The following is a 17,278-nucleotide window of genomic DNA, read 5'->3' as shown; positions in this document are numbered from 1 at the left end:
GTCTCTGTCCTTACCATTTATGTAGCCCTGCCAAAGGTCCTCAGTCCAGTCATGGCTGTATGTCTTGGCCAGTTCTCTAGATTTAGATTTAACCCCTGACTCATTTGATTTTGGAATGTACAAAGCTGACTTGGGAATGTTGTAGGCAGCTAAGCAGTGTTTAGGGGGCAGAAGGAAGTTGGGAAGTATCAAAGTACAAATTGCCCTTTATACCATAAAATTTCACTTGATTAAGCTTTTAAAATCAGTATTTCTGGGCCTCATCCCCTCCCCAAATTGCATGTTTAGGCATGTGTACATATTAGTTGAGTACCTATTGTGATAAGACACTGTTACAGGCACTGAGGTGGCTACTTAGGTTGGGTATGGTCTAACCCTAACCACAGGGGAAGATAAAAAAGGGTAGGGAAAGATAAGGCTATCCATTTGTATTTTGATAGTGTGAATTTGGGCAATTTGTCTAACCCCTAGGGGTCCACCTCTTCCTCTGCTGTAAAATGGAGTTGATCTAGATCAGGGCTTTGCAAACTACAGACTACCAGCTAAGAAGGGTTTTTTACTTTTTAACATAGAATTTTACAATTTTTCCTCCACAGCAGGCAATCTGATGATCTTTACATTGTTTCCATGCTATACTTTGATCGAAATTGAATGTATTGGGAGAGAAATCATCTCCTTGAGGAGAAAATAAAATATTAGAGGTAACAATATTATGTAGTACGTAAGATACTTTTTTTTTCCTAGGTTTTTGCAATGCAAATGGAGTTAAGTGGCTTGCCCAAGGCCACACAGTTAGGTAATTACTAAGTGTCTGAGATCAGATTTGAACCCAGGCACTCCTGACTCCAGGGCCCGTGCTTTATCCGCTGTGCCACCTAGCTGCCCCCATGAGATACTTTAAAAAAAAAATTGAATAGACTTTGGGCTTTGTTTAAACTCCACAATTCTTTTAATGTAGCACAAAGTCATTCTGTGCTTCTTCACACTCCACATGCTATAAAATTGTCCCTGATTATTGCATTGATGGAATGACCAAGTCCAGTAAGATTATCACCCCCATGTTGCTGTTAGGGTGTACAGTGTTCTTCTGGTTCTGCTTATCTCACTCAAGAAAAGTTTTTAAAAAGTGAATGTAGTGTTCATCATATTCTGAAGGGATTTTTTTGGTTATTGTTTTGTTTTTCTTCCTCTAGATGTGGATAGCATTTAGGTGATATTCTAAATATTGATTTTTCTCAGCTTTTTCAAATTAACAAAATCAATCTCTGTCTCTTTTCTCTATATCTCTCTCACTCTTCCTTTCCCACCTTTCTTTCCATCTCTTCCCCAAGCTTAATAATCTTAAACTAGCTGTACTAAGGGTTTGAGGACACCCCGTGTGTGTCTGTGTGTTTCTGTGTCTGTGTGTGTATGTAATATATATATATATATATATATATATATATATATACACACACACACACACACGTATATATATCCATACATGCATGTCTATTGTACAAAGATCCATTTGTACCACAAGACAGATAGCTTCAAATTTCACCTCTACCATTACCTCTGTAACTTTTGGCAAGTCATTGAAGATTTCTAGACCTCAATTTCTTCCTCTATGGAATGAGCACAAAAGGATCTTTTTTTTTTCTTTTTTTCACAAAAGGATCTTTGAAGTGCCTTTCAGTTATAATCTATGATCATATAATCTTCCTTTTATACCATAAATATAGCTTGTCAAGTTCATTGTAGCAGCAAGCATGGTAACACCAAAGGCACATAATGAAAAAACTTTGAAAGAGGCAAAGTAGTTTGTACTATATTATCAGAAGGGGAAAACCAAGTCTTTGCCCAAAAGCTATGGACAAAAACCTTTAGAAAACAAATAGTCTACAGTTAGAGATTTGGAAATTTTGCATTCTCAGACCCATTTGATTCTGATGCTATTCTCTGTAACACCTCGGGCAAGTTACCTAACTAAATTTACTGTGCCTGTTTTCTTACTTATTAAACTGAGATGAAAATAAGTATTTTCTATTAAGTTCGGAGTAAATGACTTTAAGTTACTTTCCATATGTAAATCCTGGCTTTCTCACCAACTCCATGTGTGACCTCTGGCAAATCACCTAGTCTCAGTTTCCTCATTTTTAAAAATTTACAAAATGGGCTAAATGATTATTAAGATCCTTCTAACTCTAAACTGGATGATCTCAGATCTCTGATTCCAGTTCAGTATCCCATGATCATATATACACACACACACACACATATATATATATATATATATATATATATATACGTACGTATATATATACGTGTGTGTGTGTGTGTGTGTGTGTGTATATATATATATATCAGATCTTGATGTGTTTCCCTTCCTAATATGGAATTGAAACTTTGCCTAAGAGTTCTGCCCTTTGACATACTTAAACCCTCTAGAGCTGACTGAATAGGGCAAGTCTAATCCCTCTTCTTTATATGGTGATTCCCCTAAGTCTTCTCTTCTTTAGGCAAAATACCGTGTGCTCCTTCTAGCTCTACCTTTTCTGGAATAGTCTCTTATTCTCAATATCCCTGCTGGATTGACTCCTGCTTGTCAGTGCCCCGATGCAGTTGGACAGAAGTAGAACAAGGCAGGACTGTTATTAACTCTAAATACTCTTAATGCAGCACAAAATGATTCTATGCCTCTGCACACTCCCTGATGCATGAATCTTAGAGCCCACCAAAGACTCTTTTCAGGTTTCTTTTCCCCCCCTTGTCTGGTAGCTCTATATCACAATATAGGTGTTTTTATATAGGTGTTTCATGCCCTTCTTTTCTTCCCTTTGACCCCTTGGAGAAGTGGCTCTTTAGATCTTTCTGTTCAGATAAGTCCTGGGGCACTGATGAGAATTTGACCAGTATTTCAGAAATCTTTTTTCCTCCTCAGGACGTTTTGTATTTCTAGTTTTGCTGTTCTTTCACACCTTTCTATGTAACCAGCTGAGCTGTCAAGTTATTTCTGCTGTTGCAAAAGTCTCCCCTTTGCTGTGGGTCCAAAGAATTTACTTTGCCTGGCTTTTCCTTTACTTCTGGCTTTGTGTGGTTGATTTTCTTCTCTTCAGTTTACTGGTTTCATTTTCTACACTTGCCCATTACTTCTGTGCTCTGTAAATCATGATGGGTGGATGCAGTTACAGACTTGAAATTTTCTCCAACCTTCTGCTCTGCTGAGGAGATTAAAGAATAGAATGTCATTCAGCTATTCCCCAATTGTTGGGTGTCCCTTCAATTTCCTATTCTTTGCCATACAAACAGAGCTGCTATGAATATTTTTGTACATGTGGGATTTTTACACTTTTTCATGATCTCTTCAGGATATAGACCCAGTAGTGGTATTGCTGAATCAAAGGGTATGCACATTTTTATTGTTCTTTGGGCATAATTCCAAATTGCTCTCTAGAAAGGATGGATGAGTTCACAACTCCACCAACAATGCAATATTAGTGTCCTAGATTTCCCATATCCTCTCCAGTCTTGATTATTATTATCCTTTCTGGTAGTATTGACCAGTTTGAGAGGTGGAGGTAGTACCTCAGAGTTGCTTTAATTTGCATTTCTCTAATCAGTAATGATTTAGAGCAATTTTTCTTATGACTATAGATAGCTATGATTTCCTCATCTACAAATTGCCTTTTTCATGTCCTTTGACCATTTGCCATTTAGAGAATGACTTGTTTCTTATAAATTTGACTCAATTCCCTATATATTTTAGAAATAAGTCCTTTGTTAGAAGCTTTTTAAGTTAATGTATTCAAAATTATCCTATTTGTTTTTTATAATGTTCTCTATCTCTTGGTCAAAAACTGCCCCCTTTTTAAAACCCATAGATCTGACAGGTAAACTATTCATTGTTCTCCTAATTTGCTTATAATATTGTTTTTTATGTCTAAGTCCTGCACTCAGTTTGATCTTATCTTGGTATAGGATGTGAGATGTTGGTCTAATCCTATTTTCTGCCACACTGTCTTGCCAATTTCCCTAGCAGTTTTTATCGAAGAATGAGTTCTTATCTCAGAAGCTGGACTCTTTGGGCTTATTAAATAGCAGATTACTATAATCACTTCCTGTTGTCTCTTTTCTATTCCACTGATCCACCACTCTATTTCTCAGCCAGTATCAGACAGTTTTGATGACTGATGCATTATAATTTAATTTTAGATCTGGTAAGGCTAACCCATCTTCTTCTGCATTTTTTTCCCATTAAATCCTTGATATTCTTGACTCTTTTTTTCTCCAAATGAATTTAGTTACAATTTTTTTCTTAGCTCACTAAAGTAATTTTTTGAAAGCTTGATTGATATGGCCCTAAATAAGTAGTTAAATTTAGGTAAGATTGTAATTTTTATTATATTAGCTGAGCCTGTTCATGAGCAGTTGATATTTGCCCAGTTATTTATATCTGATTTTATTTGTGAAAATTGTTTTATAGTTGTTTTCATAGTTTCCAAGTCTCCCTTGGCAGGTAGACTCTCAACTATTTTTGTTTTCTGATGTTATTTTTAAATGGGATTTCTCTTTCTAACTCTTGCTGCTGTATCTTGTTGGTAATATATAGAAATGCTAAGGATTTATGTGGGTTTATTTTATATCCTGTGACTTTGCTAAAGTTGCTATTGTTTCCAGTAGTTTTTTAGATGATTTTTTAGGGTTCTCTAAGTATACCATTGTGTCAGTTGCAAAGAGTGAGAGTTTTGTTTGTTCCTTCCCAATTCTAATTCCTTCAATTTCTTTTTCTTCTCTTTTTTGCTGAAGTCAGTTTTTCTTTCTTTCTTTCTTTCTTTCTTTCTTTCTTTCTTTCTTTCTTTCTTTCTTTCTTTCTTTCATTCTTTCTTTCATTCTTTCATTCTTTCTTGGCAGTGAGGTTAAGTGGCTTGCCCAAGGCCACACAGCTAGGTATGATTAAGTGTCTGAGTCCAGATTTGAACTCAGGTACTCCTGACTTTAGGGCCAGTGCTCTATCCACTGTACCACCTAACTGTCCCTGAAGTTAATATTTCTAATATAGTAGTAATAATGGGCATCCTTGTTTCACCCTGATCTTATTAGGAATGCTTCTGGCTTATCCCCATTGCAAATAATGTTTGTTGATGGTTTCAGATAGATACTGATTATCATTTTAAGAAACAATCCATTTATTCCTATGTCACATACCTCTTTTGAAATTTGTTCAGTATACTTCTGGTATCTGTGTTATAGATTAGTTTCTCTTATAAAGATCTGTTCTGTTGTTTGTATATATGCTACTTTAAAATTTGAAGTATTTTGTTCTTTTTTAAATAATATTTTATTATCCTCAATTACTTGTAAAAATACTTTTTAATGTTCTTTTTTTTAGGTTTTGAGTTTCAAATGCTATCCTTTCTAACCTCCTCTCTTCCCTTCCTGAGACAGTCATCAATCTTATGTTGATTATACTTCATAATTATATCATTCTTTATTACTTCAAAAAACCATTGATTTCATCTATATGTATTCCCTCTAGGATGCAGATTACAAGTTTCTCTCTGACTTACTCATAGCACTTCCATGAGGAAGCAATAGAGAGTAAGTTGGGGCAGAGATTTGTACTATCCACAAATAGAAAAATTGAGTTCATTCACATTTTTCTAGATAAAATAAAATCCCTTATTTTGAAATGAGAGGTAAAAAAATGGAAACATTGAATTACTGAGATACTTTTAGAGGCTTCTCACATCTGCTGTGATTTCTCTTACCTCTTCTTTGCAGTGTTATATTTGGGTAAACATAATAACTGTGAAAGGAATAATAGCTTTGGAGTGTGGATCTGGATTCAAAAGCTACTTTTGACTCTTTTGTGTCTAGGTGAAATCAATCAGTCTCTGGACTTCAAATTTCATTATCTATGAACTGAGATAGTTAACCAGATGAATTCTAAGGTCTTTTAGCTCTCGAGCAATGTTGCCCTAGCCTATCAGGCAGAGGTCGAATTTATGCCCTTAGAGTCATTAGAGTTGGGAGCCAAAGGTTATGGTTTCATAAATTCACCTTACAGCCTGGAAACTTATGTAGTTGACCACCTTGCACACTCCATCACTTATAGGAGTTAAAGGCTATAGTTTTTGTTTTCTGCTACCCTTTTTTTTTTATTTCTTTGTCCTCCTTTTTCTTTATTTTTTTTCATTAAATTTTTTATTCTCATTTTGTACAAATGCTTTTTTTTTTACATTAATAAAATATTCTTGTTTGCAAGTAAACAAAATACCCTTCCCCCATGAATATAGATAGACTTGCTTGGGCGAAAAAAGTAAAGGGGGGGAGAGAAAAAAAATTAAAATAAAAAAAATAATAGTAATAATTGTAGGTATGGCCAGGTGGCACAATGGATGAAGCACCAGCCCTGGAGCCACGAGCACCCGAGTCCATATCCAGCCTCGTAAACCCAACAATCACCCAGCTGTGTGACATGCAAGCCACCCGATCCCCACTGCCCTGCAAAAACCAAAAAGAAGAAGAAGAAAAAAAGACCCAAAATAAAATAAAACAGTAATAATACTAGGGGTGGCTGGGTGGCAGACAGAGCATTGGCCCTTGAGCCAGGAGCACCTGGGTCCAAATCTGGCCCCAGACAACCAACAATCACTCTGCTATGTGGCCCCAGGCAGGCCATCCAGCCCCACTTGCCCTGCACCCTCCCCCAAATAATAACAACAAAAAATGTGCTTCAGTCTTTGTTCCAACACCAACAACTCTGTGGCGGGTGGATCACATTCTTAATGATAAGTCCATCACAAAAGTTACTTCCATATTTTTCCAACGTTGCCATTGCTTATCGCAGCTCCCTCCTTTCTTATTTCTCCACTACCATGTACTCTATTTTCTCTATTCTTTCACTCTGACTCTGCTGTAGGGTCGCTGAGTGGCACAGCAGACAGATCCTTGGTCCTGGGGTCAAGAAGCCCTGAGCCCCCATACCACCCCTCAGGCCCAGAATCCACCTGGCCCTATGGTCCTGGACAGGCCTTCTAATCCCAGTCCCTAGCAAGAAGTAAAAAAGAAAATGTGTTATATCTGACCACTCTCCCCCCATGGTCCATCCTCTCCTCCTTTATTCACATCCCCACCCATTCCCCCTGCTCCCCACTCCTTCTTACTCCAGTTGTCTATACCCCATTGAGTATATTTGCTGTTTCCTCTCCTAGTCATCTTTGATGAGAGCAAAGGTTCCCTCATTCCCCCTTGCCTCCCCCCCTTCCATATCATTGCAATTGCTCATTGTAATAAAAAAATCTTATTATGTGAAATATCTTGGACTATTCCCTCTCTCCTTTTTCTTTCTCCCATTCCATTTCCCTTTTTTTCTATTGACTCCATTTTTTATCTTCGAATTCAGCTTTCTCCTGTGCTTCAACTATAAAAGCTCCCTCTTCCTGCTCTATTAACTGAGAAGGTTCATATGAGTATTATCAGTGTCATTTTTCTATGCAGGGATACATGCAGTTCATCCTCATTAAGTCCCTCATATTTCCCCCCTCTCCTCCAATCTCCATGCTTCACCTGAGTCCTGTATCTGAAGATCAAACCTTCCAAAAGGAACCTTTGAAATTCCCCTGGTTCATTGAAAGTCCATCTTTTTCCCTGGAAGAGGACATTCAGCCTTGCTGGGTAGTTCATTCTTGGCTGCATTCTAAGCTCTTTTGCCTTCTGGTATATTATATTCCAAGCCCTACAAGCTTCCAGAGTAGTTGCTGCTAAGTCCTGTGTGATCCTGACTGCAGCTCCACGATATTTGAACTGTGTCCTTCTGGCTGCTTGTAATATTTTCTCTTTGACTTGGGAGTTCTGGACCTTGGCTGTAATATTCCTAGGGGTTGGTTTTTTGGGGTCTCTTTCTTGGGGGGATCAGTGGATTCTCTCCATTTGTGTTTTGCCTTCTGCTTCTAGAATATCAGGTCAATTTTCCTGTTAATTCTTTGAAAATGATGTCAAGGCTCTTTTCCTGATTATGACTTTCAGGTATTCCAATAATTTTTAAATTATCTTTCCTAAGTCTGTTTTCCATATCTGTTGTTTTTTTCAATGAGATATTTCACATTTTCTTCTAATTTTTCACTTTTTTGGTTTTGAAGTATTGATTCCTGATTTCTGGTAAATTCATCAATCTCCCTGAATTCTATTCTTTGTCTGAAGGATTTGTTCTCAGAGAGTTTTCTTATCTCTTTTTCCATCTGGCCAATGTTGCTTTTTAAAGCATTCTTCTCCTCAATAACTTTTTGAACTGTTTTATCCATTTGACCTAAGCTGGTTTTTAGCATGCTATTTTCTTCTGCATTTTTTTGGATTTCCTTGACTAAGCTGCTGACTTCATTTTCATGTTTTTCCTGCATCTCTCTCCTTTCTTTTCCCAGTTTTTCTTCCAACTCCCTCATTTGATTTTCAAAGTCTTTTTTGAGCTCTGTCATAGCCTGAGCCCAATTTCTGTTTTTCTTGGAGTCTTTAGATGCAGGAGCTTGTGCTTCCTCATCTTCAGACTGAGTATTTTGATCCTTCTTGGGCTCATTTGCAAAATATTTCTCAATAGTCTTCCTCTTATTTCTCTGCTTGCTCATTTTCCCAGCCTAAGCCTGTTTTTTGGGGGTGCTTCCTGAGCTTTTGGGACACTCCCACAAGGGTCTCAGTGTGTGAGGCTCTGTCCTCCCTCCTGGTCTGTGAATGACCATAAGCGCCCCCCTCTGCCAAGGGGCTGATGTGGGGGGGGCTGCTGTTCTATGTGGGGGCCTAGACTGTGATCAGGACCTGAATGTGGTCAGAGCCCCAGAGTCCTGTTCTAGTGGCAGAGGACAGAGCTCCACAGTCTCTCTTCACTCCTCTCCCTCAGCTCAATGGGCTCATGCCCTGGGGGTTCCTGCTTACCGGCTCTGCCTGCTTCTGTTTCCTGGTCTGGGGGAAAGACCAAGCTGCTCACTGTGTGCCCCAATGGCTGGGCTCCATGTGCTCGCTCTGGCAGAGGTCCCCCGCTGTTCCCCCACTTTGTGCCAGGTGCTCCCTGTGGTGCAGCTCAGGAGACCCACGCTGCTGTGAGCCTCAGCTCCCAGCTCCCTGGGGCTGCCTCCGGGAGGCTGAAGTTCTTTGGCCCTGTCACGCCACCCCTCCGGCGGGCCGCCTCTCCGACCCTGGGGAGCAGAGCCTTTCTGCACTTTTCCAGGTTACCTTGAGTAGGAGAACTGCCTCCCTGGATCCCTTTGTGGGTTCTGTCTCTCGAAAGTTTAGTTAGAGTCCTTAGCTTATGAGTTTTATCAGAGAGCTCCTAAGACTTGAGTCGCTGTCTTGGCTCCGCCCTCCCCCCCTTTTTTTTTTAGAAAGCAATCTTGACAGTTTTCTAGCTTAAACTATCCCTGACTGAGAATCCTCTGTATCATTCTTGACAAGTGATCCTCTAGTCTTTCCTTAAAAATCAGTCAATAAGGAAGTGTGGCACAGTGGAAAGTGTATTGGCTTTAGAGGCAGAAAACATGGATTCAAATCCTACATTTGATACATGCAGTTTTGGACTGTGGCTCTGGATTCAAAAGCCACTTTTGACTTTGGGTAAGACACTTGACCTCCCTAAGTTCAGTTTCCTCAGCTGTAAAATGAATGAGTTGAAAGACATGAATCTTCAGAGTTCTTTTAGTTCTAGTTTGTGATCAAGTTATGGGGGGGGGGTAGCTTCATTACATAGAAAGGCAGTTAGATAATGGTACTTGACCCAGCGTCTTTAACACTGCTGAAGGGATCCTGATGACTAAAACTTAAGAGTTTGGCAGCCCGTAAATACATTTCTGGGAACAGCACAACTAAGCCAACACTAAACCAGTTCTTCTTTTCCTAAACTTTCAGAAAGTCCTCAGATCCTTTGGTCATTTCCTGCAGTTTAGTGGTACACAGACACCACCAGTCCCCCAGTCTTGCAGGACTTCCCAGAATTGAAGTCAAATGACCGGTTTGAAATCCAGATTGGTTTCCTCATGATATGCTACCATTGTCTGTTTATTTCCTTTATTTCCATGCCTCAGATATACAAGTTGTGATCAAGTTGTGTTGCTTATAGCATAGGAAGATCCATTTTAAGTCAGGAAGGGACTCTAGAGACCATCTAGTTCAAACCACTCATTTAACATATGAAGAAATTGAGGCACTGAAAGGTTAAACCACTTGTTTATGGTCACACAAGCTACCAAGTGTCTAAAGTGGGATTTGAACCCAAGTTTTTCTGATTGCAAATCCAGTGCCTTCTTTCTCTACATATCCTGTTATAGTTGATGTCACTTCTGCCTCTCCTATCTCTCCATCCCTTGTCTACTAGAGCTGAACAAAACAGGTGTGTCAGACATCTAGTGGTGTAATTAATTTTAGAATGAGGAAAGTACACACACCCCCTTCTTGAGAAGGATTTGTCTCACTGAGGAAAGGAGAAAGACTTATATTCTTAAAAATCACAAGGGAGTGGCCCATATCACAGTCATCTTTAGGTCTTGAGTAAACAGTTCCATGGCAGGCTTATGAATGGATAATGCAGGTATTCCTGAGTCCTTATGGAAACAGTCTTCAAGTTGGTTTTCTCAAATCTTGTGATTGTTCAGCAGGGTATAAAATCAGGAATTGTTAGCATGTCAGGAGATGTGATGGATGGCTGGATGGCTTTAGGTTGCAGTACATTGCCTGCTTCTGGCTCTTAGAACCCTGGGAAATAGGGAGAATGCCAACAAATCTAAGCAGTTATTGATTAATATGAAAATCATAAATACTTCAGGTGCCGGTTAAAGTCATACTCTTTACCAGAGGGTGAGTGCAAAGGATTGTTATACCAAGCTCAGGATACAGCCTACTTGCTACCTCAGCTCTGGGAAATATAATGTCTCCGAATATTTTGACCCATCTTTTTCTCTCTAGGCTCATTTTTATCATCCTAGTTCAAGCCCTCATTACTATCTAAACAGACATTCCTGTGCAGAGGCCATGATAATCTTATATTGTTTCAAGTTTTTTTATATGAGCACACTGATAGTATTTAGAATCTTCAAACAGGTACCAAACTTTCTTTCTAGGTTGTTAAAACTCTACTCAAAAGCCCCCAGTGATTTCCTACATCTACCAAATGAATTTCAGACTGCTTGGACTACCATTCTAGATCTTTTACCCTGCTCTGTCCATCTTATTTTCTTGCTGGTCCCTGTCAAACAGGTCTTTTCGCCCTCTTCTGTACATGCCCAGTGTTATGCTGGATACTGTTCTTAATCCTAAGAATGCCATGAGAGTGGAGCCCGACTCTGGCAAAGGCTACCCAATTGAAAATACACTGTGTACATGCGTGCCTAGGCATGATCAGTTTCTCTCACCCAATGACCCATCCTACTTAATTAGGTAGGTGTTTTTGAGGAATCCATTGACTTCTCAGTGACAGATTAATTCATGAACTCTTATCTTTTAAGGCTTAGAGGAGTTGTTGTCTTGAATTAGTGAAAGATTCACCCATATCAGAGAAATCTTGCATCCTTCAAAAGAATTGAAGTCCAGTTTAAACCGCAGCAGTTTGTGTGTGTGTGCGCGTGCGCGCGTGCCTGTGTATGTGTTTTAAAAAGTAAAAACAGTAGTTCAATCAACAGTTATGAGTGTTTTCTGTAAAATGAGTATATTTAATTTTTTAAGTCTCATTTTTGGAATTCTTTTTCCCTTTTGACCCAAGTGATCACATGTTTTTGATTGTTTGGAATCTAGACCAAGACTTAATATTTTGTTTTTGTTAACCATGGAAATGGAACTTAAAAGTAGATCTTCATTCATTGTATTCTCTAACAGAAACATGGGGGTGATGACCAACCTTTGATGGACTTGATCATTCCATCAGTGTAACAACCAGGGACAGTTTTGGGCTATCTGCAATGGAGAATACCATCTGTATCAAGAGAAAGAATTGTGGAGTTTGAACAAAGACTGTTACCTTCAGTTTAAAAAAAAGAAAAGTTATCTTATTATGTATTTTTGCTTTTTTTATACTTTATTTTTCTTAAGGATATGATTTCTCTCTCATCACATTCAATTTAGATCAATGTATACCATGGAAACAATGAATAGACTGGCAAATTGCCTTCTGTGGGGGGGTGGGGGAGGGGAGCAAGATTAGGGGAAAATTGTAAAACAAAATAGATAAAATCTTGGGGGAAAAGAAAAAAAAAGATATTCAGCATTATCTATCAACAAATACTTATTACACACTTACAATGCAAGTCTACTATTTTGAGTATAAAAGAAATAGAAGGTGTAGGTAGTTCCAAGAATTTCACTTTAGGCCAGGCCAGAGAAATAGCCCTTACATTAATATAATTAATATAGCAGGATTTCCATAAAGGGTACTGAGAGAAGATAAGAGAGAAATTTTTGTCCAGTTGGGAGAATGAGAGATGGTTTCAGGAGATGATAGCATTTGAGCTGAACATTGAAGGATGGGTAGGTAGCCAGTATGCGAAAGATAGGAATTTTTTGCATAGGAAATCAAGGAAAGAGTAGAGAATAAGTCACTTCAAGTAAACCATAAAGTAAGTGAATAGAAATTATGAGAGAAGAAAAGGCTGGCTAGTATTTTGGAGCTGGTGTAAGAGAATTGAATATCATTCTGAAGAGTTTGAATTTTAAGTCTTAGGCAATTGGGAGTTGATGGTTTTTTGAAGAGAAGATTAATGTAAATTGAGATGGATTATATTTGGAAGTCAAATTTAGTAGGGTTGGACTGTGAATTGGAAGATGAGGAAACTGGAGTCAGAAAGATCTATCACTATTTCAGTAGTTGTCAGTAGTTGTCATACTGTGGTCAATGGGAGTCGTGGGAGATTCTGAGACCCTTTTAGGGGGCCCACAAGGTAAAAAAAATTTTTATAATAATCCTATAATGTAATATGTCTTTTAAAATATTCCTCCTTTTTTCTATATGTATAGAAGGCCAGATTTTCTGCATATACTTCAAAGCAGTCACAGTCTATTGATTGATGAAACAGGAGATTCCATCTGTCTTCTATTAAGGCAGAAAGAATGATAAGCGAATATATAAGATATCACTCTTCTCACTAAAATGTTTTTTGAAAATAGAATTATTTTCCAGCCTCAGACACTTAATAATTGCCTAGCTGTGTGACCTTGGGCAAGTCACTCTTTTTGTTGTTGTTACTGGGTTTTTTTAGGGTTTTGCAAGGCAAATGGAGTTCAGTGGTTTGGCCAAGGCCACACAGCTAGGTGATTATTAAGTGTCTGAGGGGGGATTTGAACTCAGGTACTCCTGACTCCAGGACTGGTGCTCTATCCACTGAGCTACCTAGCTGCCCCAAGGGCAAGTCACATTTAACCCCACTTTTAAAGCCTAAAATTTAAACCCCCAAATTTAAAAAAAAGTATTTTTCATAAAAACTTTAACATGTTGTGTTTTTAATATTTTGATGAACTAATATATTAAAATTGTATTCATTTTCATTTTTAAAATAGTATATATTGATAGATATAACTCATATGTATGATGAGTCTCTGGGGTCCTCAGTAATTTTTATGAGTTTTTAGATGGGTCTTGAAACCAAAAAGTTTGAGAACTGATAGTACAGAAAAAGTCTCAACTAAGGTAGCAGCAATGCACATGGAGGAAATAGACTAAAGGAAATAGAGCAGGAAGAAGATGTCAAGAGTAGAATTGGAGGAAATTTGGAGTTTGTTGATGGGTAGGGAACATGTTCTTTCCTAGGACAGGGATTGTAGAAGGGAACTCTCATGGGTTGTCAAGACACAGATCAAGTGTTTTTGAACACATGTTTGTTTTTTTGAAAATTGTTTGTTTGTTTATAAAATTAGAATTAAAAAGGACTTCAGAAGTCATTACTGAAAGGGGAGAATTTTAGGTTCTGAGACCTGGGATGACTTTCCCAAGGTCACATAGGAATTAGAACTGAAATTAGAACCTTAGATTCCTTGACTCTAAAACCAGACATATTTTCTGTTCTACAATGATGATTCCACTCAGTTCCTGCAACTGAAAGAAATAATAAATCTTTATGTTTTTATTATGCTTTATAACGTGGATAACAAAACATAGAATTTTAGAACTCCTTCAGCCTCTTCATGTTACAAAGGAAAACAATGGTTCCAAGATAAGTGAAGTGACTTGCCCAGAGACTTCCTCAGAGCCTTCCTGCACAGTAATTTCTTTCTCTCCAGAAAATATTCATAAATATTGAAGAAGCCTGGAGAGATTTCTTTAGAGAAGAGATTTCTCTAATACCTTTCTCAATAATTATCACAGAAACACAGCAGCCATTAAGTCCAGTCTTCAGACCAGAAGAAGCCCTTCTTAATATATCTGACAAGGATTGCTGCCCAGTCTGTCCAAGAAAGTCCTGCCCCGGGATAAAATAGGTTGGCATTCACCACTTAGGGGTCCCCATTGTATGCCTTTTAGATGGTTCTGTTGGTTAGGATATTTTTTCTAACCTCTAGCTTTAGTTGTCCTATGCTACTATCACCTCCTCTTTCTTATTGATACTTCTTTACTGAGTACCTACTTTATATTCAGTTCTGGGGGTAGATGCTCTGGCATAAGAAAGAGGCTTAGGACATATGGTCACTTCTGCAATGTGCTGGATAATTGGGGATTCATGATAACACCTCCAAAGCATTTAGAGAGCATCAAAATAGATAAGCTCAAATCTCAAATGCATATGATTGGTGCCTTAGGAGTACAGAATGGGGAGGGATTGGTGGGGTTTGTGTCATTAGAGGTGACTTGACTAAAGTAAGGGGATTTAGGGTTGTACCTTGATGGTTGGATTACTTTTTACTTAAAGACTGAAGGTACTCCAAAGTGAAGAAACAAAGCTAAAATGCTCTAATCTTAATTGTTTAAATGTTTCTTCCAACATTGCATATGAAAACTAATGAGGTCTCTAGGTTTTTGCAAGGCAAATGGAGTTAAGTGGCTTGCCCAAGGCCACACAGCTAGGTAATTATTAAGTGTCTGAGACAGGATTTGAACCCAGGTACTCCTGACTCCAGGGCCAGTGTTTTATTCACTGTGCCACCTAGCCCCCCCTCTCCTCTCAACTCTTAGGCCAGCCTCTTTTCTATAGACATTGTATTTCATCTCTGTATGCCAAGGAAATTATTATATGATCTCTGACTTTTTACATTGCATCTGAGGGGCAGTGGGCATAGTGGATAAAATGCTTGAGTTTGGAGGAAGATCTGAGTTCTAATCTAGCCTTGAACACTGATAATTCTCATTACCTGGGTACTAAATATAGTGTTAGCTTTGAGTCCTATTGTAGGTACCATCTAGTTGTGGACAGATCATTTAACTTTGCTAGTTTCAATTTCCCCATTTTTAAAAGGGAATTGCTAACACCTACCTCATGGTTTATTGTGAGGTTCAAATATGATAATACATATAAATTTTTTTGTACAATTTAAAGTGCTGTATAAAGGGCTAGCTATTATTATAATCATGTTAATAATCTGCTGATACCCTCTGAATTTTAGCATTTGTTAAAAGCCCTGATTGTTCCATCTTTGTTACAACTCTCACAGTCAGGGGCAGCTTTTTGAAGTCTGAAACACTTGCTATAGAAATTGTTTTTAAACTGAGAAGTAGGGTGATTATGAGGAGTAAACATTGTTCTTGATTTTCTTTTTGAGTGGAAATTGGGGTAAGGAGGAAATGCTGGAGGAAATACGATTTGACAAAGTACTAAGTGATTTGTATTTTGCGCACACACACATTTAAAATGTGGAAAAATACTTATCACTGCGTGCTATTTGTCTATACGTTGAATTCTTCTAGGAAAAAGGTCTAACACTTGGAGAAGAGGGATTCAAAGTCTAAATTTCAAATTTTCAGTTATAGAATTCTTTCCCTTCCCACTCTCCTCAATTCTCAGCTGCTTCTTGGGTCAAATTGAGGTTTCTTAAAATAATAAGTTTCCCAAGACTGGATATATTCAAGGAGAGACCATTTGGAAGGAATTTTTTAGAGGGGATGCATGCTTCAGGTGGGGTAACTAGATAACCTCCTCATTTCCTTCTGTGATAACCAGTGATGGAGTGATGGCTGCATTTTACTATGCCCTATTCCTCTTTGCTCACATTGTTTGGAATCACCTAATATTTGAAACTTGGAGAAGTTGTGATTTTTATTCCTATCTGTAAACTACTTTTTTCCTTCTCCTTACAGAGCTGAGAAAACAGAAGTCCTTAATGAAGATCTCCTACAGGTAACAAAATGTCATTCTTCTTAAATGCATTATTGAAAGGCAGCAACTCAATGAGCTTATTTGATCCTTGTAGGAATGGGATAAATGAAGCCCTGTGTTCTTCCCCAGGACCAGAGAAAAGGACAAGTATGTTTATGAACAGGAAAGCAAAAGGGACTGAGCTGATAAAAGAGGATATAGAACAGTGAGACCATGTAATAGAATCAGAGGAGGGAGTTGTGAAAAGCCTGCTCTGTTGTGAAGCCGAAATCCTCTAGCTGGATTTGTAACAGGGTTTTTCAGTTGATTGTCTTTAAAGTGTTGTCCAGGATGAACCTTGTAGTCACCAGTTTCGTTTTTTATCTTTGCTTGGACTGGTTCGACTATTCTAGTTCTCACTCCTCCCAACATGAAGCAAACAGAATCTCTAAATGTTAGATTAGGAAGATATCTTAGTGCACAGCTCACTCATTTTAGGGACGAGGATATTGAGGCCTAAAGAGGGCAAATGATTTGTTCAGGGTCACTCAGCAAGTAAATGGCAGAAACAGTTGCTTGAATTGTGCCCTTCTGACTCCAGGCCAAGTGAGTTTTAAGATTTGCTAATAAATATTTATATAATTTATTTTCATTTTTTTCTTCACCCATTCATTCTAGCCGGTGTTTTGACAAAAAAAATGATATTGAGATTGTCTCAACTTGATCTCTCTATTCTTCAATTAATTTTTGATGTGGAAAAAAACAATTAACAGAGAGAAATTTCTTTTTTGTAATGGGAGAGATCTCTGTAGGAAGAATATCTTAGACTGTCATAGTCTTAGCATACAAGTTTACTAGCTGTGTCTCTGCAGGCCACCACTGAATCTCACTTTGTAATTTGTACATTGATCTTTCACGGAGTTTTCCCCAACTGTTCCCATGGAAATAATCTTCTACCTACCTCAAAGCTGTCTTGCTCCCAGTGACCCTTTTCTTATCTTAAAAATCAGATACTTCTGCAGACACCCTCAGGGACTGCTCTCCTG

At 38.2% G+C, this 17,278-nt stretch overlaps 1 protein-coding gene across 5 annotated transcripts in view; it reads left to right on the top strand.

The window, feature by feature from the left end:
* ARHGAP17 (Rho GTPase activating protein 17) overlaps positions 1-17,278 on the top strand; it is a 150,949-nt gene that overhangs the window by 46,835 nt on the left and 86,836 nt on the right. For all 5 annotated transcript variants that reach the window (XM_074196806.1, XM_074196801.1, XM_074196805.1 and 2 more), the window contains exon 2: positions 16,235-16,274. In XM_074196806.1, coding sequence (XP_074052907.1) covers positions 16,235-16,274 — 40 coding nt within the window. The remainder of the gene's footprint in view (positions 1-16,234; positions 16,275-17,278) is intronic.

This window comes from Macrotis lagotis, chromosome 8 (assembly GCF_037893015.1).
Source record: "Macrotis lagotis isolate mMagLag1 chromosome 8, bilby.v1.9.chrom.fasta, whole genome shotgun sequence".
NCBI lineage: Eukaryota > Metazoa > Chordata > Mammalia > Peramelemorphia > Peramelidae > Macrotis > Macrotis lagotis.
This window is presented reverse-complemented; position numbering and strand designations above follow the sequence as displayed.